General features: G+C 42.6%; 1 protein-coding gene across 1 annotated transcript in view; it reads left to right on the forward strand.

Annotated features, from left to right (window-relative positions):
• Window positions 1-3,803: 3,803 nt before the first annotated feature.
• Window positions 3,804-27,341, forward strand: part of LPA3 (Low PSII Accumulation 3) — a 35,417-nt gene continuing 11,879 nt past the window's right edge. The window contains exons 1-9 of the mRNA XM_089984967.1: window positions 3,804-4,321; window positions 4,572-4,602; window positions 5,153-5,245; window positions 5,381-5,443; window positions 8,029-8,140; window positions 10,427-10,512; window positions 11,805-11,863; window positions 11,941-12,043; window positions 12,200-12,260. Coding sequence (XP_089841093.1) covers window positions 3,999-4,321; window positions 4,572-4,602; window positions 5,153-5,245; window positions 5,381-5,443; window positions 8,029-8,140; window positions 10,427-10,512; window positions 11,805-11,863; window positions 11,941-12,043; window positions 12,200-12,260 — 931 coding nt within the window. The 5' untranslated portion in view covers window positions 3,804-3,998. The remainder of the gene's footprint in view (window positions 4,322-4,571; window positions 4,603-5,152; window positions 5,246-5,380; window positions 5,444-8,028; window positions 8,141-10,426; window positions 10,513-11,804; window positions 11,864-11,940; window positions 12,044-12,199; window positions 12,261-27,341) is intronic.

Here is a 27,341-nt window from a genome sequence, read left to right on the forward strand (position 1 = left end):
GAAGCTCTCTTCTTGTCAAAGAAATTGAACGTCAAAACATTTGAAGTTAATGAAGCATGAAGTATTTAAGAAGCTAAAGGGAATCTTCCTACATGAACATTGTTAAAGCAGGCGCTTTTCACCTAAAATTAATTTTAACTCTTTTTTATCAAAATGTTTATTATAAAGGAATTAAAAAATATTAAAATAAGAGTGATGGGTCGGTGCTAAACCCATTTGGTGCTAAAGGGCATGCTAAATAGATTTTTCAGGCCTTTTCATTTTATTATTAAATTGTGACTGTACGGGTGTGATCTATGTACTTGATTTTATAGGGATCAGCTCTTGAAGGGTTTGATTTCAATACATGAGTGGGTTTTTATAAAGTTCAAAAAATCAACGGTCCAAAATCTTTGTAAATTTTTGAGGCTCCAAACATCATTTTTTTTCATTTAAAACACATGATTCAGGTGTGGATTCTTAATAAATCTACCATGCCCAACACATTTATAGGGCCAGAACGGCATAAAAAGCACCGGGGAAGCTGAAAAACCCATTTAGTACGCGGTTTAGCACCAAATGGGTTTAGCACGGACCCATTACTCATTAAAATAATATCATTCTTTTAAAATAAAAAAGATATTTTTAATACCAAGAAAGTTCATTTTTGTATTTAGAAAAACAAGCTTTTCATTTTTAGAAAGCAAGTTTCTCGTAAAGGATTAGAAGCGTGAAAGAAACATATAGGTTCATGCATTCAGGTTTGAAGAAGCTATCGGGACTGATGTGCACCCTTCCTTCGTGCATAAATCCCTGAGTGTTGCAGATGGCAGTGGTATGTTCAAATCGACGTGTTTGCATGAACTTCAAAAACTTAAGATTAGGGGTGCCAATGGGCTGTACCTTCACCCATCAGATCCAACTCTGAGGTGTTAGTACCCAGCTCGACACGACCTACCAGAAGGGTATGGTCCTATAAGGGTAACACAAACAGGTAGGGGTGTCAACGGGTCAGGTTTGGTTCGGACCCAAGTGAAACCAGACCTGACCCTGATTTTCAGGTATGGTATCAGGTCTGGACCTAGGTCTAATCAGACCCACCATAAGAGAAACCATACCTGGACCCAATAAGAACTACATGAACCAGACCAGGTCATACCCCGTAAATTTTTTTTTTTTTTTTTTATCATTTTTACATTGAAAAATTGCAGGTCTTAATCAAAACTCAGGTTGGGCCCGGGTATGGTATAAGATTTCACATACTATACCTGGATCCATGTATTAATCAGACCTTCGGGCCTGGACCCGGGTCTTCTTATTTATCACCATACCCGAATCCTATAGGGTTTGGTACGGGTCTGATCCCGGTAAACCCTGCCTGTTGACACCTCATCAAACAGGGCACAATAAATTACTAATTTGTTTATACATTTTACTAAAAAAAAAAAAGATCTTAATGGGGACTTGGGACGGACCCAAGTCTAATATGAAATTTTATAAACCATACCCAGCTTGATATGCTAATTGAACCACACATGCTACCCAGATAGACATTCAGGCCCTTTTCTTTGTTACCAAACCCTAACCCTAACCCTACTCGACCCCTATGGACTGGGATCAAGTCATACTTGAACCATTGACACCCTTATTTAAGATCATTTCCAAGTCTCTTAGTTGGGCATAGGCCTGCATTAGGGGATCAAATGAGATAACTGGATGGTAAGGTCACACAATCATAACCGAGGGATCTAAGGCCTTGTTTGGAAACTCGGCGTGTGAGGATGCTGGAGTGGAGTAGATCTGGGGAATACCCAGTGACTTCGACTGTTTGGGGAGGATGGAAAAAAGGGAACTGGAGTAGCATTTGCCACTTCCAATTCCTCATTTCAGCTACCATCTTAATGAGGTGGCAGTTGCCAACTATCACTCCGGTTCCCATGCCGACGGGGCTTCTGACTGCTCCAGTTCCTTTTCCGATACCCTTCCAAATGCAGAACTAAAGTGGCATTCGAAACAGGCCAAACAAGCAACTGGTTGGAAGTGATAAATCCCCATGACAGTTAGACCAACGGCCCCAAACATGTTCATGGATTTGCCAAAACCATGAGAACTATGAATTCCTTATTTGCCACCAAAGCCGAGTTTCCAAACAGGGCCTAAGTTCAATTACCTCAGGATTTTTTGTCTCTAGCTCAGCAATTCAAACAAAAATAAAAGGGCCCTTCATCAAAATCTCAGCACTCATCATGCAACACCCCAACATTTGACCATACAATTCCTCAAGAACCCTCTGATCAAATCTAAATACTTTGAGAATTGAATTATCCATCTTCAAGGAAGGCGTACAACCAAATCTGGCACCTTATTTACTTCCTGAGAGTTTCTAGCTTGACCTTAGTCATTTATAGTCTTTTGGTGTTGCTAACAATGATATCTCCATTGGGAATTAGGGATGGCAGTAGACCCAAGGAAACTGGGCTCGCCCCGTCCACCTCACCTCACCTCACCTCATTTGGACTGGGGATGGAGGACATGAAGGGATGAAGGTTAAAATCAAAACCTGTGTGGGGATGGAGGCGGGGATGGACTTACCCTTTCTCCCACCCGCCCCATCCTCATCCTGATCCTCACCTTGCCCCGCCCTACCCCGTCCCGTCCCATCTTATTCTCAATCCTTCTTTAAGGATGGCAATGGACCGAGGAAAAATGAGACCCCGCCCCGTCTCGCCCCGTGTAGACCAAGAATTAAGGACATGAAATGGGGATGGAGGCGGGAATAGAGGTTAAAATCCAAACCCGTGCATGGATGAAGGGCATGATTTTGAGATGGACCTTCTCCCCCGCCCCTGCCCGATCCACTGCCATCTCTTCATAAAGTTTGCCTTTTGTCAATAGCAAACTCTTTTTAATATATAAAATTAAAGTTTCTTGAGCTTGCCCTGGGTTGCCCAAGTGGCTAGGACAGTCCATAATTGCCATAAATGGAAATTGGTACGGATACACGAGGGTTTAAAAAGTTTTGGGGTGCTTTTATTTGAAATGCACATTGATATGTTTCTAAATGACATCATAGAAGTTTCTAATAAACATTGTTATGGTTTCTAAAAAATTGATATGAAGTATATATTTTTATAAAGAACTCTGTAAATTAAAATAGTTAGACATAATATCTAAATCAATTCTTATTGTACAATAATTTTTTATATGTAAGATTTAAAAATCTTTACAAAAACAGTATCTTTTTTATAAAATGAAACTATTATTTGTACGCATAAATGCTAATAGAAACTAACGTGATACTTGTTTATAATGTAATAGAATCGTGTAAGTTGGTACATGTTTCTTAAATAATTGAGACGGGATGAGTTTTTTGAACATTTGATACCTTTTTTTAAACCCGAGTTTTGTACCCGTTAAGTGATCCGGTAATCCAAGTTTTAAAATATTTCATACTAAAAGTATTGTATTTTATTTTAAAACTATTAACTACAAAAAAACTTGCATATACACTGTGGTATTCTTGACAAAGAATTAAAAAATACACAATATTTTTTAAAATATTTTGATTTTCTTAAAGACATTACGTAATGCATTTTAAATGCATGAGCTTTTGTGAAAGTTTTCTATTTCTCGCGAGTTTTTAGCTGCCGATATTTTGACGTTTTAAACCTTTTGTCATTATGGTCACTTGTTTTATTCTCTCTCTTTAAAGCTTCACAAACGTTTCACGCTTCGCACGCTTCTCGTTTCGCGCATCGCTTCCCGTACCCCATTTCTTTCCTCCCTGTGGCAACTACTGATCGGAGAAAGCTTTGGCGCGCTTTGGCCCACAAGAGAGATGCCAACCATATCCGAAGAGCCCACCACCCACCACTCCTCTCTCTCCTCTCCCCATGGAGAGATTTCATATCACACATACACACACACATGACACAGTAATCCTCCAAGAACTAATCCCATTCCGGTTGAATTTCATATCTACATCGTGATACTAAATCTTTCTCTGCCGCACTGCTACCATGAGTGCGTGTTGTTGGCACCTCGCCGCCCCTCGCCCTTCTCTCTCGAACTCAAGGACACCACCCATCCCTTCCTTACCACCCTTTCTTCAATCCCACGCTCTTTGCAGCGCTCCCACCCTTCCAATTTTGAGGCATTCTTCGACCAGATTGCACGCCAAGGCTGGAAATGAGACCACCTTCCGAGACGCCTCTGGTTCTGGTCCTAAAGCTGGAGTTTCTGTTTACAAGCCCAAGTCCTACGAAGTTCTTGTCACGGACGCTGCCAATTCCCTCGTTTATGCCTTGGAAGATGGCAAAACTCGACTGGAGATCGAATTCCCGTGAGTGGTACTCATGGTTGTTTCGTTTCACCGTGTTTCGGTTTTCCTCGAGCGCTTCGAATCGAGCACGATCGAAGTCGGAGCCAAACTTCTTGATATCTTTTTCTTTGTATTGATGGGTTGGTTCAATTTTATGAGTTTTTTCTGTGTTGCTTATTTCTTTGGTCACGAATAAACGGTTGAGAGTTTGTTGATATGTGATGCCCATCTGTTGTTTGTTAATTGTGTTTCTTCTTGGTTGTGTTTTCAGACCGTTGCCCAGCAGCATCTCTTCGTATAAGGTATGAATCTCTGATTTTTTTCGTCTAATACATCAACCTTCTTAAGGTTTTCTATGTTTGCTGAAATAATTGTATTGGTTTGTGCAGTTTCCTTATTTTTGCTTCCTAAGTATATTGAACTTTGATAAGTGAAAATTAAACTGTTTTGCACTGAATGGTGGCAAGACTGCAAGAATCATCAAAGATGCATTGTTTAGTCCATGTCAAAGATGGACTTTTCCCCCCCTGCAACACCAATATCTGTGTGGATTATGGGGACACGCCTACTGTTTTTTTGTGATGCAGCTGCTCTATCCTCCCCATATTGATATCATAATTTTGCCATTTGAATGGAGTAAAATGTGCCATTTTCATGAGATGTATTTGTTATGGTATTTTCGGATACAAAAAATCATGCGTTCTTCTTTCATTTTTCCTACTATCAGCTCACCTTTTGCAATGTTAAATTATACCAGTGCAGTTTTCTCTTAATCTTTGTATCTGTTATAATTTTCTTGGGCAGAAATAGAAATTTTGCTAAATGAGTTGTATTACTTTCTGATCTTTGAAGGGATCTTCAGATGAGTTTATTGATGCTAACATCCAACTGGCGTTGGCTATTGTTAGGAAGTTAAATGAAATGAAGAATATCAAGGCATGCATTGTAAGTCATGTATTCAAGATATTGTTTTATTTCTTCATAGTATTTTGTTACAGTTTCTCTTACATTTAGGATATACATCATGGTGAATATCATTTTATAAGAAACTTGACTGTATTTTTAATTGCTGCTTTGCAGGTTTTTCCTGATAAACCAGAAAAACGAAGGGCCTCTCAGCTGTTTAGAACAGCTTTTGAAACAGTATTAACTGTTAACTTCTTTATGTTTTAACAAGTGTTTTCATATTTCTATGTTATGCTTAATGTATCAATGATTATAGTTTAGGTGTTTCTTCTTGTGGGCTGTCTTGTTTTGTTATGCTTGAGCAGTCAGACATATGAATGTTATGTCAGGCTCTTATTTATGCTATGCTCTGTTCTTGGTGACACCTTGTCACCATGATTTTAGTCAAACTGCTTTTATTTCTTCTCCACAAAAAAATGGAACTACTTTTGTTGCAGCAGGAAGCATCATGGTCAATGTCATTGTGGTCTTTAGGCAATTGATTTCGTAAACAAGATCTGCCTCTTTATATGATCACTGGGAAGCTTTAATTTGGAAGGGAAGGTGGGTTTGGGGTCTCTTGCATTGTCTGATGCTCCTGCCTTTCTCCATGAATTTTGGTTGAGTTTGGTAATAGATATTGACTTGCTATCCTTATTACCATTGATTATGTCTTGGACAAACGTGGGGTTCCAATGCCTGCAAAAAGGTGACACTTGGTCCACCAAATTTTCTTATGAGCAATTTTGGCATCACCAGGGAAGAGGTTTTCGTTCATATGTCTAACTAGGTTGGTTTTCAATGGAATACAAACAGTCATGATTTATGTACAAGATCTGTCTAATGTTTGGGTACATAAAGGAAGCTAATGCTTGGGTACATGAGCATAAAGAAAGCTTGGGAAGACATGGCTTACCCTCAGAGTCGGGCTTTCTTCAACCCCTCCTTATCAACCATCATAAGAGTAGTGTCATATCAATTCTACATAAGTGTGTTAATCACAAAGGCTATGTGTTTTGTATTATTCTGACATTGTCCTCTAGATGTTAGATGGTTTACTTCTCAAAAGAGAACATTTTAAAGACTTAACAGACGGTTGCAAACTTCATCTAAAAAAGGTTTAACCACAGGTGTCCTTCCTTTATTTTTCAGGTTGTCCTATTAAAATTAGCAGTAGTTGGCCAACCAATTTCATATAGCTTATTTGCAAAACTCTTAAAAAATAGTACATTGTGCTGGGAAAATATTTGTGATCTTTCTTTGGTTGAAAAGGGCAGAAGCCTCTAAGGGGGCCATCAAGCCAGGTCAACTGGTTGAGGGCCACAAATAGAAATATCAGTGCTTGGGGAATGGTGCCACCCATTCAACAAACAATCCAATCTACAAACATGAGGTGGGCACCATATTGAGAAGCACCCTCCTCTCCCTATGAGGAAATTATTTACTGCAGCCTGTCTGGACATCTCAATTTCATTGACCAATTGCATTCACACGTTATTGCTTGGCCCAAGACTCTTTAGGAGAAGGAAGAAATGGTGGCTCTGCTCAACATAGTGGCTCTTATGGCTGGAGAGGAATGAAAGGCTTTTTAAAGGGAAGTCTTCTTCACCTACTACTGTAATTGCTACTATCCAAAGAGATATCTTGTCTTGTGCATCTAACAAATGGCGTAATAGGGATCTATTTTGGATGATTCTAGAATTTGATGGGGGAGTTTGGTATATTTGTTCTCTTAGTACTATGCTGATTTTGGTGACTATTTGTCACCAAGTTACTATTGATGAATTAAATTTTGTTCTTAAAAAAAAAATGGTGAGGAAGAAGATGATGATGATATGATATGGTTGTGGGCAATGTGATTATGAGGGTATGAAGATGCGGATAGGATGGAAGATGATATGAAGTATTGTCATTTGGTTTGCTGATGCTTAGCAAAGGGCTAGGTATAAGAATGCCAGAAAAATTTAATCAAATTTCATTGATTAGATGGTGGTGAAAATGAGGGACAAAAATTGATAGTGGAAGACTAATGAGATCTGATTATGAGCTGTTAAATCACTTGACATTAATGTCCTGGGAATAACATCGATAGAGGGGCACAACTATGGTAAAGATTTGTAATGCCATTTATAGAGTATTGATATTTCTTGTCATGATGAAATATTGACATTTTGGGATGCAATTTATATTGAGGGTTACAGGCTTACAGCTATGTAGAGCATATGAATGTGTCATTGCTTTTTCACATGGCAGTGTCCCTCTTGCTGGCATGTGCTTTCTTTGTGAAAATAAGTATGAGACAGTGAAATAAATCCGTTGCCTCTGCAACTTATTGCTTACCACTTTTAACCCTGCTCATCTGGAAGATCGAGTATTTTGATTCCATGGGAGACTTTTAATTGCTAGATCTCCCATGGTGATGCATCCATAAGGGAAGGGATGTGCATGGGTTTGAAGTTAGTAGCTTTCTATGTGTTTTGGGAACTTCAGAGGACCCACTGGAAGGAATCTAAACTTTGTTTTAGATTTTTTTGCATGATATCTTCGTCTGCTAAGGAGGCATTTTTAGAGGGGGATCCAGTAGAATGGTTCATGCCATCTGGATAGGCAACATTTCCATGGATAGCTTGCAAGTCTGCAACTATATTGACTCTTCTCTTATTGACCAGTCTTTTTAATTTTTGTGCAGTTTGATTTTAAATCTTGATCAATGAACTTTCTCCTTTGACTTTTTTAAGGGAATTTTATGTAATTGCTTAGAAGGACGTTTCCACTTGTTTCAGGTCAATGGTTTAAGCATTGGTTGCTTGGATGATGTGCCCAGTGGGCCTGTTTCTACTTTCTTCAAGTCTATACGAAATACTTTGGATTTTGATTTTGCTGAAGATGAGCAAGGTTGGCATTCATACTCATAGCTGTCTGATGATACACCAAGCATGCTTCTTATTCATAATATATTAATAAGCGCTGCAGTTGAATATTTAGCAATTCTGTACTCTTGGAACAAATCTTTAAACTGTAAGTGTTTATTTTATATCACTCCTTGAGATATCGGCCAAAGGCAATGCTGTTTATAATTTATGTTATTGTGTTTAGAGTAAAACATATCCAATCCTGTAGGCTCATCTATTATGATGGTGAATGCCTGTTGAACTTAAAATTGTACCCTCATCACAGCACAGTTGGCCTTGAACCAGAATTACTGAATTACATTTTCAAGACGTCACATTAATGATGATGGTTTTGTTGAGGGTACTTCATGTGGAGTAGAATGGTCTATTTATATGCTGAAGTGTCTTGTTCATGAAACATATTGATAAAGTACTCGTCTGACATTCATAACATCATAAGAAACAAAGTTTAATTTCAGTATCATGTCAGATATCTCAAGAAATTCAGAAATGTGAATCCTTTGTCATAAAGATCTCCTTTACTATCAAATTTTATGGGCCAAGGAAACTGTCATGAACAAAAATGATGGATTATGAAATTTCATTGCTCAAACCTTGGATGAGCCAAGTAATCAGCTTAATGTTCTAAGGGATTATTTACTCTCTCTCTCTCTCTCTCTCTCTCTCTCTCTCTCTTTGTGTTCAATATTTTCAGCAGTGGTGAAAGGATAGGAAAATAGATTGTATTATGATAAAAACATCCCAAGTCAATGTCTTCCAAAATTGACCAGCTCCAGCTTTTCAATTACTATAATTCATGCCATGATATATTATTTTTTGGGTTTCCCCCTTGAACATATATAAATGTAAATTGAAGCAGGGTATTTCAAAGTTTTTGGTTCATGAAAATCCTTGTGGTTCAAATTAAAAGTTGTTGTTGCTCATGTGTTTTATAAAATTTATAGCAGACCATTTTGTGCATAATCCAACACAGTTATGATGAAGCCCTGTCAAAAAGAAGAAATCACATGCAAAGAAATGTGACTGGTTCATTTGCAGCATTGCTACAACTTTTTGGGTTGCCATGAAACCCATTTATCATATCCATGAATTTAGGCCATTTGAAATGTCACACTGTATACAGCTTTTGTTTCCTTTTTGTGATCCCCGTGTTTTTCCATGAAGAAGGTTAGAACATTAGTTATTAGAGAGTTGGATTGAAGTTTTTTTTTTCCCATGTCATAGATTTCTGAAGACTTGAGAGAAATTTAAGAGGGTTTTCATGTGATTTCTTCAAAAAACAAAGGAGGGTTTCATGCGATATAAATTTGTGAGCATTCACGCATTTCTCCAAGCAAATAAATGACATTAGGTTTAGTTTGACTGCACTAACCACGGCAGAATATTTCTGTGCATTTATGAACAAAATGTACTTCTATTTATCAGCAATATATTTTGCTTAGTCCAACCAGGGACAGAAGTATCTGCCATAGAGGATACGCTTGTTGGTTTTATATGTGCTATCTTGTATAGGGATACTCTTTGGTTTAGAGTTTGCCTCCATTCTGCTGTTCTTCATTGGTCTAGATGTGCTCACTGCTCAAGTTTTATAGTTGATAAGGTAATCACCCTACCATTCTCTAAGATGTAACTGTAATGTGTTATATCATAAAATGGTTGTACTATACATTATTATTCCTCATGGCATGTATCCTAGCACAGCATCATAATGGATCAAGTATAAAGTTGTGTGCAGAACTCAGTCTTAAGATCCCCCTGGTTCAGTTCTATTTTTTTGACTTATTATTCTTGATGCGCAAAATGCATGCCAAACATGATGTGCCTGAGCAAGAATGGGAAGTGGCAACCAGTATCCATATTCAATTTGCTATCACAAAACTTGCAAATGCATGCTTAGAGTTTAATTATCTGAAATGAAGCAGTACCTATTGATAGATAATTGTTCTTTTACCATCAATCTCCCCTAACAAGATAATTGTCGATTTGTAGTGAAAATGAGCTTGAAGCCCTCCCTGCTTTGCTCTTCTCTTTTTCTTTTCCCAGTTGTGCATCTTTTCTTGGGGTCAAGTAAGGTGTTTGGTTATTGTGATACTATCTTAACCGAACGCTTTCGGGTGACCCCTAGCTTAACTGTCTAAAGAAAATAAGGCTGCATCTTTTCTTTCTTCTTTTCCTGTTCAACGATTTTTTCATGCCACCATCTGCCATTGATTATTTCACTTGCAAATTGTCATTTCATTTTTCAACATGCTTATTTTTCTTGATGCAGAGAAACAGGATTCTGATGAACCACCATCACTATACGTATTTATCAATTGTAGTACACGTGACCTTCCAGTTATAGAGAGTTACGTGGTATGGCTCCTTTGCTCCAACGATCTTGAGTAGCTTACAGGTCTTTAGTTTGACGCAATTTTTATGTGTTAATGTACAAAATGAGTTGACCAAATTTTCTAAAAACAGATTCTTGCATTAAAAATGTGGATACTCTGGTTGGATAATTCAATAGTGTCTTTATTTTAAGACATATTATCCTCAATTTTCATAATATACAACTTATTTATAATTTTTCTAAGATCTTCACCAACTATAGATTTTGTGGAGCCCTAACTTGCAGCTTTGTGTGTGTACACACGCACACACATTTTAAATCTGACCAAACTAGCATAATCACTGTAAAGTTACTTGTGGTCAGTCGATGGAGAGTATTTGGACACATGAAGAAGTAGAACTATAGAATTATGGTGCTGGCATATAACTTTATTATGAGTGAGCTTATGGGTGGATACTCCTAGAAACTAGAAATATGATGGGGAACATCACGCCTTCCTTTTTGAGGGTGTCTGGCCTTTTGGTTATCTATGTTATCTAAAGCTTATTTTTGGTACATTTGGCCTTACGTTGTCATAAAAATTGTTCAATAATGGTGTCTTCTTGTAAACTTAACGTATAGTTGTCATTCACATATAATTGAACTTTGTCACGAATAAAATGTAACCTTTTTGTAATTCATGTTCTTTCATGTTGCTAGATAGGTTTATTCTCTCTGTTCAATTTTTTTCTTTGAGTGCTGTTTCTATTTCTTTTCTTTTTCTTTTTCTTTTTCTCAAGTGGTTTGTATCCAAGGTTCCATTTTAAAGATGCAACATTTTTTTGGCCATTGGGTGCAACCCCATTTTCCTTTTCTGATTAGCGGGGCCATATGATAGAAATTTTCCCATGGTACGAATAACTTGTAATTAGTGCATTGATTTATTTGTCCAATATTTTGTTCTCATTTTTCTTTTATCTTTTTTTGTTTTTCTTTCTTTTATTTGTGCATGCATTTGCATGTTTTATTACAACTCTTTTTGTAATTTTCGTTATTAATAGGTATTAGATAGAATTGAAATTAAGTTCATCATGTTTGTTGCCATTACATTTCTGTTAGAACTGTTGATCACTATTTGCAAAGCTATTAAAAAATGAAAAGAAAAAGGTTTAACAGACACTTATTGGTTGTAACTGTATAACTTGAAACTCTTATCCATTGATCAACGTAGCATTCCATCTTATGTTTGTCATCTTCATATTCTTGATCAATTAGTATATAACTCCCACATCAAATTGACCTAACCTATTTATTGATTTTCTTGTAAATTTTATAGGGAAATTTTGCTGCATCCACACCAGCTCTTCTTTTTAATTTGGAGCTGGACACTTTGCGGTAAGCATGCATGTGATTAATTTGCCTTCAAATGTGTTCCTTTATTGCGTACCTTAAGTAGTTGCTCATCTTTGCAGTGCTGACTTGGGCCTCTTAGGATTTCCTTCCAAGGATCTTCACTATAGGTTCCTCTCTCAGTTTGTGCCTGTGTTCTATATTCGAACCAGAGACTACTCTAAGGTGGCTCTCTTCTAGCATGAATCAATTAAAGTGTTTGAAATTCACTGGCGTCAAAACTGGATGTATCACCCTTACAGAAATAGTCTTTTCAAGAAATTCTATTGCAAAATATCCCTTCTTTTTTCTCTCTTATTTTTCCCTTAACTAACTTTGCAGACAGTGGCAGTCGCACCTTATATTGTAAACTATAGTGGAGCCTTGTTCCGCCAATATCCTGGTATGAAGAACCTGGCTGCTATTACTGTTCACAGTGCAGAGCACCTTTTTTGTTTTCTGTTTTTTGTGAAAACCTACTTGGTTTTCCTTGTGGAAACTTATATGCCCAAAGACATCTACAAATTATGCAAAGAGGAGTTTCTGAGTATACCAATGAGTTAGCTATTCTTCATAGAGATATGTTGATTGAGCTTGAGATGATTGTTGTTTGTGGTTCTTTTCTTTCAGTCTTTTAAAATTATTTCCTATGACATGTAATGAATAGGTAGCATTTCAATTCCTCAGATCTCATATCTAAGGGACCACTGTTGATATTCAGTCACACTAAATCTGAGCTTTGCAAATGCTGAATCTCAGATCCTCATTCTTTGATGATCTAGATTCATTTTTCAAGCGAAACTTATGGTTCTCTGGCCTGGCCTTAGCATGTCATAAAAGAATGCAAAGAGGAATTTTTGGGGCTACCAATGAGTTGGCCATTCATCATAGAGATTCATTGGTTGAGCTTGAGATGTTCTTTTGTTATTTCTTTCATCTCAGTCTTTTAAAACTGTTTTCTGTATCATCTATTGAATAGGTAACTTCTGAATCCCTCAGATATCTGTGGGGTTACTCTAAACCCAAGAGTTTCAAATGCTGAATCTCAGATCCTCATTTTTTAAGAGAAACTTACGGATTCATGAATCACAAATCCTTGGTTCTCAGATTAGATCCGTTGAATTTGAGAACTTTCAAATTTCAATCACATCCTAAGTGATTGGTGAACCGAAATAACAAACTCAAGAGAATGCCACTAAGGGATACAAGAGAGCACAAATACACAAAGACCACTAATGGGTCAACTCCAATCTCACAAAGGAGACAATCACCAAACACAAATCACACTAGAAACTCAATATAAAAAATATAATCTGTAATATCAAAAAAAAAAAAAAAAAAAAAAATTTGGTTTGGGCCGGATCCGGATCCGACCCGGACCCGACCCGGGCCACCGCCCCTCGCTGTCATTAAAAGACAGCGAGGCAGGCGGGAGGAGGGTTACGAAACCCCCCTCACCGCCACTCGCTCTCTGTCTCTCCGTTTCCCTCTCTCGCTCGTCCACGGTCACCGACGCCGGCGACCCCCGACAGCCGCCGCCACCGACATCGGCGACCCCCCCCCTTTTCCTTCCGGCGAGCTCCTCTTCGGCGAGTTCCTCCGAAAACCCCCTGGTACGCCATCGCTTCTTCTTTCTCCCTCTTTTCCCTCTCCGTCTCTTCTCTCTCTCTCCCTCATTTCTCTGTGTGGCCACGGGAGGGGTCAAACCCCCTCCCTTTGCCCCCTTTTAGCAGGGGAGGGGCACGACACCCCTCCCTGCTCTCCGTTTCGGTAGGGGAGGGGCCGAGCCCCTCCTCCCTGTTTTTTTTTGTTACGGCAGGGGAGGGGCTGAGCCCCTCCTCCTTGCCCCTTTTTATTGTACCAGCAGGGGCCATCGGCCCCTGCCTTTTTATTATGCCAGCAGGGGCCATCGGCCCCTGCCTTTTTATTATGCCAGCAGGGGCCGATGGCCCTTGCCTTTTGTTATGCCAGCAGGGGCCATCGGCCCCTGCCTTTTGTTTGTGCCAGCAGGGGCCCATGGCCCCTGCCTTTTTAGTTTGTCAGCAGGGGCCATCGGCCCCTGCCTTTTTATTATGCCAGCAGGGGCCGATGGCCCTTGCCTTTTGTTATGCCAGCAGGGGCCGATGGCCCCTGCCTTTTTGTTGCCAGCAGGGGCCGATGGCCCCCTGCCCTTTGTGCGCAAGCCGATACCCTTGGCCGACAAGCCCGGGGAATCTTTGGAAGCTATATCGTGATGGGGACAGATCATTACAATTGTTGGTCTCCAACGAGGAATTCCTAGTAGCGTGAGTCATCTGTTCGCATTTGACTACACCCCTCTTTTGGCAGCTAGAGTCTTTTGATCCTGCCCCATCTTCTTTTCGAGTCAATTGGGACGGTTGGCCCCAACCCTATGTATCGGAAAAGTCGAGTCTTTGCCTTGCTTTTGCTTTTGTCAGAGTTTGCTTGTTAATATCGCATATTTGCAGCTACGACGGATCCCACTCGCGCTCTGCGACCCGAGCCGTCAATCGTGTACGTCCGCAGACGTCAGCAAGCTCGTAACCCTCCAAGGTAGGGGAAAATTGCACGGAAGACTTGGATATTTGAATTAAGTTCAATTGAACTAAAAGCGACCATTGAATATATATATATATATATATATATATGTATATATTTATACGAGTATCCACTTCACTCAAGGATGCGGTTTCGCAAATCCTTGCCCTTTACCTTGCCGTCGCGCTCTGCGCCTAGCCTCTTGCTTTTGCATACGTGTTGGTATTGCCTGGCTGTTGCAGATGACGTGCAGGTTCTTGCTCTTTGCGGATGCCTTAAGGGCATCCTCGTGGAGGATGCAAGGAGCATTTACCACTCTCCCTCTTGCGACAAGAGTTTAGTCGGGAGCGAGCGAACGTCTTAGCGGGTGTTCTGTTGAGAAACCCGTATCTCGTCTATCGAGGCCGGTATCGAGTCATGCGAGACATGTAGATACCTCGATAGCGGATGTGATTCGAGATAATCACATGCATCATGTTGGCACAAGGTACTGTTGTTTCAAAAGATAGAGTAAAGTTGATAAACTTTACATCTTTGTGAAACACTCCTGTTGAGGCTTCTATTGAGGAGCTATACCCCCTTTATCGTAGAGTACTTATAGTCGTGCACGACACGTCTAGTACTGCGATGATCGGATGAGACGGTCGTGCGACCTCGAACAACGCTAAATGCAAACTGTTGTAATCACATAAATGGCCTCACATTCGCCTTCACAGGCAAGATGCTCGAGTGGTTTAAAGACCACAGCATAGAATGGGTCGTTAGTTAAGCAACCCCTAACGCACCCGTTCGCTTCTGGTTGTCTGTCAAGGGAGAGGACAGATCGGTACAAAAACTCCAATGGACAGGTTGTTAACAACCACCCCACGGGCAAAGATCCGGCCTCCCCAGTCATTGGAGTTAGGGGAAAGGGGCTACAATAGTTAGCTTAACACTTCTGCAGAAGTTGGATGCATCCGTGGCACTGGTTTTCAGCCTCTGGGGAATCCTCTCTCGGCTAAAGCCGTCCCCTTTGGAGCGGACTCAACTAGCTATTCGGGTTATTGAAAATACATAGAATAATAGACGCCCGAACTAGTCTCAGTTGTTTCTATGTTTTGCCTGCGCGTACCCGCAGGCCAGTAATATCGGAACATAAAGTCTGTTCACTTTGGTTGCTGGGCCGTGAGATTCGTTGCACTACTGATTCGCTGCACTACTGATTCGTTGCACTACTGATTCGCTGCACTACTGATTCGCTGCACTACTGACTCGCTTGCACTACTGATTCGCTGCACTACTGATTCGTTGCACTACTGATTCGCTGCACTACTGATTCGCTGCACTACTGACTCGCTTGCACTACTGATTCGCTGCACTACTGATTCGCTGCACTACTGATTCGTTGCACTACTGATTCGTTGCACTACTGACTCGCTTGCACCACCGACTTGCTTGCACTACTGATTCGTTGCACTACTTATTCACTTGCACTACGTATTCGCTTGCACTACTTACGCGTTTGCACTGGTTATCTGCATGCATTGCTTACATGTTTAACTGCATATTTGCTTTAAACTGTGTAACTTACTGAATTAAATTACATAATTCAGATCCTTGTAGTCTCTCTTGTGCGCCTACTAGTTTTTCGTGAAACTAACCCATTCTATGGGTACAGGTGATGATTAGGTACACCACAGGCGATGGCGCGATGGCTAGATGGCTCCAAGACGTTCTTCTTCCTGCTCTTAGCTCGCGTCCTGATGTTTGGGGTTTTGTAACGGATTTTCCTTGGGAGATCCTAATTTTGTACTATTTGGAGAACTTCTTAAATGAAAGTGGCTTTTCCAAGTGTCCGCAAGTAGCATGTGTTGTGCGTTTTGGTTCTTTTAGCTAACGCGCTCAAAGTTGTCAGCTTGCCTTTCTGAAATTAATAAAAGTATAGTCTTCCGCTGATTTCGTAAATCATCTCTGAGATGAAGAGATTCCTTTTTAGTCTCTTGTCTTTTTTTTTTCTTTTCTTCTTTTTTTTCGAAAGGTTTGCAAGCTTGAAATTTTGGGGTGTTACAACTTGGTATCAGAGCTAAGGGAAGCAAGGATTCTTGACCATTGGGCATCCGCATCGCACTGTGAGTATACTTTTCCTCTTGCTTAGTAGGTGCTCAAGGCATTGTTAAGTTAAGTGGCTTGACGTGTTTTGTGTGTATACCAGCATTGTTGGGGTTTCATAAACTACTCATGTTAAACATGAATAGTACTTATGTTTTTGCTTGTTTTGAGTTTCCTAAAATTTCTAATTATGGGTATTCCTTGTTTACTCCAAGGATGGCAAGGAACTCGAACGAAGGGTCTGCTGACGAATGGTCAGATCAGCGGGGATTCGTGATGGATTCCCTGGGTTCCCTGGCAGCGGCTATGCGAGACCAAATTCGTTCCCAAAGGGAACCAGCGCCCGTTCCTGAGCCGATCCCGCATACCGCAGTGACGTATGAGAAATTTCTGAAGCTTGACCCCCCGACCTTCGACGGCAAGCCCGACCCAGATATGGCTGATAACTGGGTGAAGGAGGTAGAACGAGTGTACGAGGTCTTGTCAGTACCCGATGACAAGAAGACGCTTTTCGGGACCTTCAGGCTGAAGGGGAATGCCCGCAGTTGGTGGGACATGGCGCGGGGTGTGCAGTTTTCGGGAATTTCGCCCATTCCTTGGGAAGCTTTCAGGAAGGCTTTCTTGGAGAACTACTTCCCACCTCACGCAAGGGAGAAGAAGAAGGTGGAGTTCTTGGAGCTCTGGCAGGGCAATTCGAGTTTGACGGATTACATCGCCAAATTCCAGAGTTTGGAACCCTACTGCCCTAACCTGTTCGCGGATGATCGCGAGCGAGCAGGAAAGTTTGTTCGGGGGCTGAAGGAGGGACTCATGCATCGGGTCCTAACGAGCATGCCCTCGACCTTCTCTGCGGCAGTTGCTGCCGCTACCGTTCTGAGTGAAGCATGGGAGCGCACTAAGAGTGCTCAGGGCAGGAGGCCACCCGCTACGGGTGGTGAGCCGAAGACACCTTCCGGCGACTCAGGCAAACGACCGTTCCTTCCTGTAAAGAGCGAAGGAGGAAGGAAACGATATCCTCCTTCGAAGCGTCAACGGCCACAGGGCAATCCTCCAGCCAGGCAGCAGGCTGGCAGCGTATGCCCCAGATGCCAGCGATCTCACTTTAGGCAGGCGTGCCCGCTCGACACAGGCGGATGCCTGTATTGTGGCAAGATGGGCCACTACGTCCGTGATTGCCGCAAAAAGGCGGCTGATGATTCCAGGCAGACCAGCGGAGCACCTTTGCTCCCTCGGCCGCCACTGCCGCAACAGCAGTATCAGTCGCCACCACCACAGACGAGCGGTCAAAAGAGGGTGCCGGGACGTGTCTACTCAGCCAAGGCTGAGCAGTTGACCAAGGGCGACCTAGTGCAAGGTACCCTTTTTGTCGCTAACCAAGCGGCCTTTGTGCTTTTTGATTGTGGTGCCACACACTCTTTTATTTCGGTAAATTTTGCCGAGTGTTTGCACATACCTGTAAAACCCTTGCATAATACTCTTGAAGTGTATAACCCGATTGGGAAAAATACCATTTGTGCGGCCTACGTACCAGAGTTGGACGTAGTCTTAGCAGATCGGCATTTACCGGCTTGTGCTATCCTGCTAGTGATGACAGAATTTGACGTCATCCTAGGCATGGATTGGCTGCACAAGTATCATGCCAAGATTTTCTGCCGAGATAGTAGGATTGTTTTATCTCCACCAGGAATGCCCAAGATGGAATTCAAGATCCTGAAACCCGTTCGGGCGAGCAAGTTGATTTCGTCGTTGAAGGCGCAGAGCTACCTGAGGAAGGGATGCACTGCCTTTTTGGTCAGTGTCATCCAGTCTGGGCCGACGCAAGTCCCGATGGGAGACTTGGAGATTGTTCGAGATTTCCCAGACGTCTTCCCGGAGGAACTGCCAGGCCTTCCTCCACCTCGCGAGGTGCAGTTCAGCATCGAGTTGCTGCCGGGTACTGCGCCAATTTCTAAGGCTCCATATCGGATGGCGCCAGCCGAGCTCGCAGAGCTCAAGAAGCAGTTGCAGGAGTTGATGGATCAGGGATTCATTCGCCCCAGTGTCTCGCCCTGGGGAGCTCCCGTCTTGTTCGTGAAAAAGAAGGACGGATCATTGCGGTTGTGCATCGATTATCGGATGCTTAACCAGGCGACAATAAAGAATAAGTACCCGTTGCCGCGCATCGAGGATCTGTTCGATCAGTTGCAGAGGGCCAGGATCTTCTCAAAGATCGACCTTAGATCTGGGTACCATCAACTCAGAATTAAGGGAGATGATATCTCCAAGACGGCCTTCCGGACCAGGTATGGGCATTACGAATTTACGGTTATGCCCTTTGGACTCACTAACGCTCCTGCAGCGTTCATGGATCTCATGAATAGGGTGTTCAAACCCTTTTTGGACACCTTCGTGATCGTGTTCATCGACGACATCTTGGTGTATTCAGATAGCTGGGAGCAACATCGTGAGCACTTGAGAGTTATTCTCGAAACCTTGCGAAAGGAGCGGTTGTTCGCTAAGTACTCTAAGTGCGAGTTTTGGCTCGAGGAGATCATGTTTTTGGGACATGTCATCTCCAAGGAAGGTGTGTCCGTGGATCCAGCGAAAGTTGAGGCTGTACTCAGTTGGCAGCAACCGAGGAATGTTCGTGACATTCAGAGTTTTCTTGGATTAGCTGGGTATTACCGAAGATTTATCCAGGACTTTTCTAAGATCTCTCTACCCTTGACGCAGCTCCTGAAGAAAGAAGCTAGGTTCGTGTGGGACGACGTGTGTGAGAGCAGTTTTCAGAGGTTAAAGGAACGTCTTACGACTGCTCCCATTTTGGCCTTACCTTCGGGTCAAGGCGGCTTCGTGATTTACACAGACGCTTCCGGGACAGGTTTGGGTTGCGTCTTAATGCAGAACGATAGAGTGATCGCCTATGCATCGCGCCAACTTAAAATACATGAGAAGAATTACCCGACTCATGATTTGGAGTTAGCAGCGGTAGTCTTCGCATTGAAGATATGGCGGCACTATTTGTATGGGGAGCGGTTCGAGGCTTTTACAGATCATAAGAGCCTAAAATTTTTGTTCTCGCAGAAGGAGCTGAATATGAGGCAGCGACGTTGGCTGGAATTCCTCAAGGATTACGACTTTACCTTGTCCTACCACCCAGGAAAAGCGAACGTTGTGGCCGACGCTCTGAGCCGCAAGTCTCCCAGCGTTTCCGTAAATTTGTTGTTTGCGGGGTGGAAGCTGGTCGAGGATCTGATATCGTGGGAACCGTTTGTGGTCACTCCAGTTTCGATCAGTCTTTCCAGCATGGTAGCTCAGCCTGAGCTATTGTCAAAGATCTTTGTCAGTCAGAAGATCGATGCGCAGTATGATAAGCTGAAGGCTCTAGCGCAGCGGGCCGATACCCCCTTCCGACTGAGTGAGGAAGGAGGTGTATGGCGTAAGGATCGTCTCTGGGTGCCAGAAGATCCTTTTTTGAGAGATGAGATTCTCACTGAGGCCCACAAGTCCAAGTACACGATCCACCCGGGCGGCACAAAGATGTTCAAAGATTTGCAGCGCAGATATTGGGGGAACGGAATGAAGCGGGACGTAGCCGAGTACGTTTCGAAGTGCTTGACTTGCCAACAGGTTAAGATCGAGCACCAACGACCAGGCGAAGTGGTGCAGCAAATGGAGATTCCACAATGGAAGTGGGAGGACATCACGATGGACTTCATCGTCGGTTTGCCGAGAACGCGGAGGAAACACGATGCGATTTGGGTGATCGTGGATCGACTCACTAAATCAGCGCATTTCCTCCCTATACGGCTCAGTCAGTCACTGGATAGCTTGGCAGACCTCTATGTCAGGGAGATTGTGAGATTGCACGGTGTTCCTGTGTCAATCATCTCCGATCGTGACCCGAGGTTCACCTCCAGGTTTTGGGGGCAGCTGCAGTTGGCCTTGGGCACAAAGCTAAAATTCAGCACTGCCTTCCACCCTCAGACTGATGGACAATCTGAACGCACGATTCAGACTTTGGAAGACATGCTGCGAGCGTGCATGTTGGACTGGAGGGGAGAATGGGACTCTCATACTGGGTTGGCAGAATTCGCGTACAATAATAGTTACCATGCCAGTATCGGTATGGCCCCTTACGAAGCCTTGTACGGGAAGCCTTGTCGATCACCCGTTTACTGGGATGAGGTTGGTGAACGGATGCTAGATTCACCTATAGTGCTACAGCACTATACTCAGCAAGTGCAGATGATCAGGGAACGTCTGCGTACCGCGCAAAGTCGGCAGAAGTGTTACGCCGATCGTCGACGTAGAGAGCTCGTGTTCTCAACAGGAGATATGGTTTTTGTTAAGGTATCTCCTACCAAGAGCGTCTTCCGGTTCGGGAAAAAGGGAAAGCTGAGTCCGCGATTCGTCGGACCTTTTGAGATCCTGGATCGGATCGGCGAGGCGTCTTACCGCGTTGCGCTGCCTCCTCAGTACGCTCAGATTCACAACGTCTTTCACGTATCCATGCTGAGAAGATATGTTCACGACCCATCGCACATCATTCATTATGATGATGTGGATATCCATAAGGACTTGACGTTCGAGGAAAGACCAGTAGCAATCGTTGATCGTCGAGACCAAGTGCTCAGATCGAAGACGATTTCTCTTGTAAAAGTACGTTGGCAACACCATGGAATTAGTGAATGTACATGGGAGCTTGAGTCGGATATCAGGGATAAATACCCCGACTTGTATTTTGACCAATTTATGCTATAGAAATTTCGCGGACGAAATTATTTTAAGGAGGGTAGGATGTAATATCAAAAAAAAAAAAAAAATTGGTTTGGGCCGGATCCGGATCCGACCCGGACCCGACCCGGGCCACCGCCCCTCGCTGTCATTAAAAGACAGCGAGGCAGGCGGGAGGAGGGTTACGAAACCCCCCTCACCGCCACTCGCTCTCTGTCTCTCCGTTTCCCTCTCTCGCTCGTCCACGGTCACCGACGCCGGCGACCCCCGACAGCCGCCGCCACCGACATCGGCGACCCCCCCCCTTTTCCTTCCGGCGAGCTCCTCTTCGGCGAGTTCCTCCGAAAACCCCCTGGTACGCCATCGCTTCTTCTTTCTCCCTCTTTTCCCTCTCCGTCTCTTCTCTCTCTCTCCCTCATTTCTCTGTGTGGCCACGGGAGGGGTCAAACCCCCTCCCTTTGCCCCCTTTTAGCAGGGGAGGGGCACGACACCCCTCCCTGCTCTCCGTTTCGGTAGGGGAGGGGCCGAGCCCCTCCTCCTTGCCCCTTTTTATTGTACCAGCAGGGGCCATCGGCCCCTGCCTTTTTATTATGCCAGCAGGGGCCATCGGCCCCTGCCTTTTTATTATGCCAGCAGGGGCCGATGGCCCTTGCCTTTTGTTATGCCAGCAGGGGCCATCGGCCCCTGCCTTTTGTTTGTGCCAGCAGGGGCCCATCGCCCCTGCCTTTTTAGTTTGTCAGCAGGGGCCATCGGCCCCTGCCTTTTTATTATGCCAGCAGGGGCCGATGGCCCTTGCCTTTTGTTATGCCAGCAGGGGCCGATGGCCCCTGCCTTTTTGTTGCCAGCAGGGGCCGATGGCCCCCTGCCCTTTGTGCGCAAGCCGATACCCTTGGCCGACAAGCCCGGGGAATCTTTGGAAGCTATATCGTGATGGGGACAGATCATTACAATTGTTGGTCTCCAACGAGGAATTCCTAGTAGCGTGAGTCATCTGTTCGCATTTGACTACACCCCTCTTTTGGCAGCTAGAGTCTTTTGATCCTGCCCCATCTTCTTTTCGAGTCAATTGGGACGGTTGGCCCCAACCCTATGTATCGGAAAAGTCGAGTCTTTGCCTTGCTTTTGCTTTTGTCAGAGTTTGCTTGTTAATATCGCATATTTGCAGCTACGACGGATCCCACTCGCGCTCTGCGACCCGAGCCGTCAATCGTGTACGTCCGCAGACGTCAGCAAGCTCGTAACCCTCCAAGGTAGGGGAAAATTGCACGGAAGACTTGGATATTTGAATTAAGTTCAATTGAACTAAAAGCGACCATTGAATATATATATATATATATATATATATATGTATGTATATATTTATACGAGTATCCACTTCACTCAAGGATGCGGTTTCGCAAATCCTTGCCCTTTACCTTGCCGTCGCGCTCTGCGCCTAGCCTCTTGCTTTTGCATACGTGTTGGTATTGCCTGACTGTTGCAGATGACGTGCAGGTTCTTGCTCTTTGCGGATGCCTTAAGGGCATCCTCGTGGAGGATGCAAGGAGCATTTACCACTCTCCCTCTTGCGACAAGAGTTTAATCGGGAGCGAGCGAACGTCTTAGCGGGTGTTCTGTTGAGAAACCCGTATCTCGTCTATCGAGGCCGGTATCGAGTCATGCGAGACATGTAGATACCTCGATAGCGGATGTGATTCGAGATAATCACATGCATCATGTTGGCACAAGGTACTGCTGTTTCAAAAGATAGAGTAAAGTTGATAAACTTTACATCTTTGTGAAACACTCCTGTTGAGGCTTCTATTGAGGAGCTATACCCCCTTTATCGTAGAGTACTTATAGTCGTGCACGACACGTCTAGTACTGCGATGATCGGATGAGACGGTCGTGCGACCTCGAACAACGCTAAATGCAAACTGTTGTAATCACATAAATGGCCTCACATTCGCCTTCACAGGCAAGATGCTCGAGTGGTTTAAAGACCACAGCATAGAATGGGTCGTTAGTTAAGCAACCCCTAACGCACCCGTTCGCTTCTGGTTGTCTGTCAAGGGAGAGGACAGATCGGTACAAAAACTCCAATGGACAGGTTGTTAACAACCACCCCACGGGCAAAGATCCGGCCTCCCCAGTCATTGGAGTTAGGGGAAAGGGGCTACAATAGTTAGCTTAACACTTCTGCAGAAGTTGGATGCATCCGTGGCACTGCTTTTCAGCCTCTGGGGAATCCTCTCTCGGCTAAAGCCGTCCCCTTTGGAGCGGACTCAACTAGCTATTCGGGTTATTGAAAATACATAGAATAATAGACGCCCGAACTAGTCTCAGTTGTTTCTATGTTTTGCCTGCGCGTACCCGCAGGCCAGTAATATCGGAACATAAAGTCTGTTCACTTTGGTTGCTGGGCCGTGAGATTCGTTGCACTACTGATTCGCTGCACTACTGATTCGTTGCACTACTGATTCGCTGCACTACTGATTCGCTGCACTACTGACTCGCTTGCACTACTGATTCGCTGCACTACTGATTCGTTGCACTACTGATTCGCTGCACTACTGATTCGCTGCACTACTGACTCGCTTGCACTACTGATTCGCTGCACTACTGATTCGTTGCACTACTGATTCGCTGCACTACTGATTCGTTGCACTACTGACTCGCTTGCACCACCGACTTGCTTGCACTACTGATTCGTTGCACTACTTATTCACTTGCACTACGTATTCGCTTGCACTACTTACGCGTTTGCACTGGTTATCTGCATGCATTGCTTACATGTTTAACTGCATATTTGCTTTAAACTGTGTAACTTACTGAATTAAATTACATAATTCAGATCCTTGTAGTCTCTCTTGTGCGCCTACTAGTTTTTCGTGAAACTAACCCATTCTATGGGTACAGGTGATGATTAGGTACACCACAGGCGATGGCGCGATGGCTAGATGGCTCCAAGACGTTCTTCTTCCTGCTCTTAGCTCGCGTCCTGATGTTTGGGGTTTTGTAACGGATTTTCCTTGGGAGATCCTAATTTTGTACTATTTGGAGAACTTCTTAAATGAAAGTGGCTTTTCCAAGTGTCCGCAAGTAGCATGTGTTGTGCGTTTTGGTTCTTTTAGCTAACGCGCTCAAAGTTGTCAGCTTGCCTTTCTGAAATTAATAAAAGTATAGTCTTCCGCTGATTTCGTAAATCATCTCTGAGATGAAGAGATTCCTTTTTAGTCTCTTGTCTTTTTTTTTTCTTTTCTTCTTTTTTTTCGAAAGGTTTGCAAGCTTGAAATTTTGGGGTGTTACATAATCTGTATAAACCTTCAAGAATGCTTGGAAAAGCATATAGAATACAAGGGGAACAACCCCTATATATATAAGCAAACAAGAGAGTGAAATGGGGGCAGTGCAACTAGTCATTAGACTAGCCCCCTACGGCATAAATATGACCTTTGGGCTGTCCCCAACAGTCAAAAAACATAATAAAAATAAAAAGTAAAAATTCAAAAAGGAAAATTAAAATACCTATACAGATTCTACTAGACTGCCCCTATTATAATAATAAGAAGACAAAATACCCTTATAAAAAAGACTAAAATACCCCCCGAATAATATATATCCATACAAAAGTATAATATTTTAATACTCCTCAAACTTGCAATGAGATCACTGAAAGTTTGTTAAGACGAAAGATAAATCACGGTAAAGGAAGTGCTTTAGTGAAGAAATCCGCGATTTGATATTCAGACGGTACATATGGCAGATCAGTAGTTCTCTTCAAGTGCTCTTGTCGAACGTAATGACAATACATCTCAATGTGATTCGTTCGTTCATGAAATGTATGATTATAAACAATATATATTGTGCTTTTGTTATCACAATATAGTTTTAAAGGTTCTGTTACTTCAACTCCCATATCTTTAAGCAAAGACAACAACCACATGACCTCAATTGTTGTCGTAGTCATTGCTCTGTATTCAACTTTCATAGAGGATAAAAATACCTTATATTTCTTTTTACACTGCCAAGATATAATAGAATCACCTAAAAACACACAAAAACCCGTAGTTGAGTGTCAGTTATTGGGATATCCTCCTCACTCAGAATCAGTATATGCAATAACATTTAAAAAAGAGGAAAAAGACAAGAAAAGTCCTTTAGATATAGTATTTTTAATGTATTGGACTATTTTTAACATGACACTTATGTGAACCGAAGTTGGTGTATGCCGGAATTGACTAGCAGTATATACTGCATGCATAATATTTGGTCTAGTGATAGACAAATAAGTTAACGATCCAATAAGATGTCTATAAGGAGTAGGGTCATCCAGTAAGAATCCATCTTCAACTCTTATCTTGGCATTAATCACTTTTGGTGTGTCAGCGTATTATTCATCTCTGATTCCTGAACGTGCAACGATATCAATTGTAAACTTCTTTTGGGACAGGATGTATCTGTTAAAATATAGTATGCATATGGATCTGGATCCAGATCCATACGCACGTTAAATATTCTAACACATGCTCAATGTTGTTTTATTAATGGCATTCCTGTAATATTTCTGTAATCTCAGCCATTGTATATTTGCTTATTTATAAAGCTTAGGGCTTGGAGGTCGAGTTAACGTGCGCCGCCCCAGCCATTGTGCATCTCCCTCCTCTCTCTCTTTTCGTTATTTTCTGTAGTGAAGGCTGAACCCCACACAGAATCTTATATGGTATCAGAGCAGAGGTTGCGGAACCCAGTTTTTGATACATCTCTTCGTCTATTCTTCTTCTTTCCTGGTAACTTCTGCTACTCGTTCATTTTTCTGATTCTCGTTCATTCTTCTTCTTCACAGTACTCATTATCATCACCATCTGTCTCTCTTCTTCATCATTAATGTTTGTAGCATCATTAACGTCTACAGTTTTCCTTTTCACCATTAGCGTCCTTCGACATCAACGACTGCAGTTTTCTCCTCTTTGATTGCAATCCCTTTGATTCATGTTTTCCCTCTTTGATTGCAGTCTCCTCTTTGATTGCAAACAAATCTTTTTTAAGTATTTTTTGATTTATTTCCTCTTTGATTACAGAAGTTTCCTTTTTATTACTGTTTAGTGTTTTTTGTGTGATGCCTATAGGCAAGTTATAACAGTCTACAATCTCGATTTTGAATCTAAAAAAAAAGGCATAACAGTTTACGACTATTGGTAGCACGGGTGCATCCCTTATTGAAGTTCTATTGATTGATTAAGTGATCTCCAACTTTCTTTTTCTTTCTTTTCATTCGTCTTGTTCGTTTATTCGTTGTCCCATTGATATGGATTACTCTTCGTCATCCACCTTGTCCTCCGGTCCCTCTGCAAATTTCTTGAGTCAGCTCGTTACAGAAAAACTTACTCACTCTAATTTTTTGACCTGGAAGAGACAAATACTTCCTTTTATACGGAGTCAGGATCTCGACATCTGGATGGTTTGGTTCCTATACCACCACAGTTTATTTTGCAGGAAACCAACAATGAGAAGGGTGACACAATTACTATTTCCTTTAAGAATCCAGAGTATACAGCCTGGAGGAAGCGAGATCAGTCTTTGGTTGCTTATATTACGTCAACACTCTCTCAAGAAGTGTTGGTTACTCTTTCAGATGATTGTACTGCGGCGGATCTGTGGAGTAAGTTGTCTCAGACATACTCTCAGATATCAGAAACCCAAGTTATGTACTTAAAAAATGAGTTTCAAAATTTGAAGAAAGGCTCCATGCCAGTCATGGAATACATAGGCTGCTTGAAGAGTATTACTGACCAATTGGTGGTTACTGGAAGTGCTATTTCAGATAAAGATAAAGTTCAACAACTCCTCAATGGATTGGGCCTTGATTTTGACATGTTTACCATAACTTTGTCATGCCTTCCTCACTTGCCTTCTTTTGACGATCTTCAAGCGAAACTTCTCCAGCATGAGATGATTATGAAACAAAGAGCAGAAGGAAATGAATCAACTCGTTCTCATTCAGTTTTGGCCATGGACATTTCTGTCGGTTTTGGACGAGGGAATGGAGGGCATCAAGGAGGCAGAGGCCGCAGACGTTTTGGGCAGGGAGGACGTGGTATCTTGCCTACACCTAATATTTCTGGTGTTTTTAATAAAGGGAATCAGAGGAGAGTGCCCACTT

Source organism: Nuphar pumila, chromosome 13 (genome assembly GCF_984573655.1).
Source record: "Nuphar pumila chromosome 13, dmNupPumi1.hap1.1, whole genome shotgun sequence".
NCBI lineage: Eukaryota > Viridiplantae > Streptophyta > Magnoliopsida > Nymphaeales > Nymphaeaceae > Nuphar > Nuphar pumila.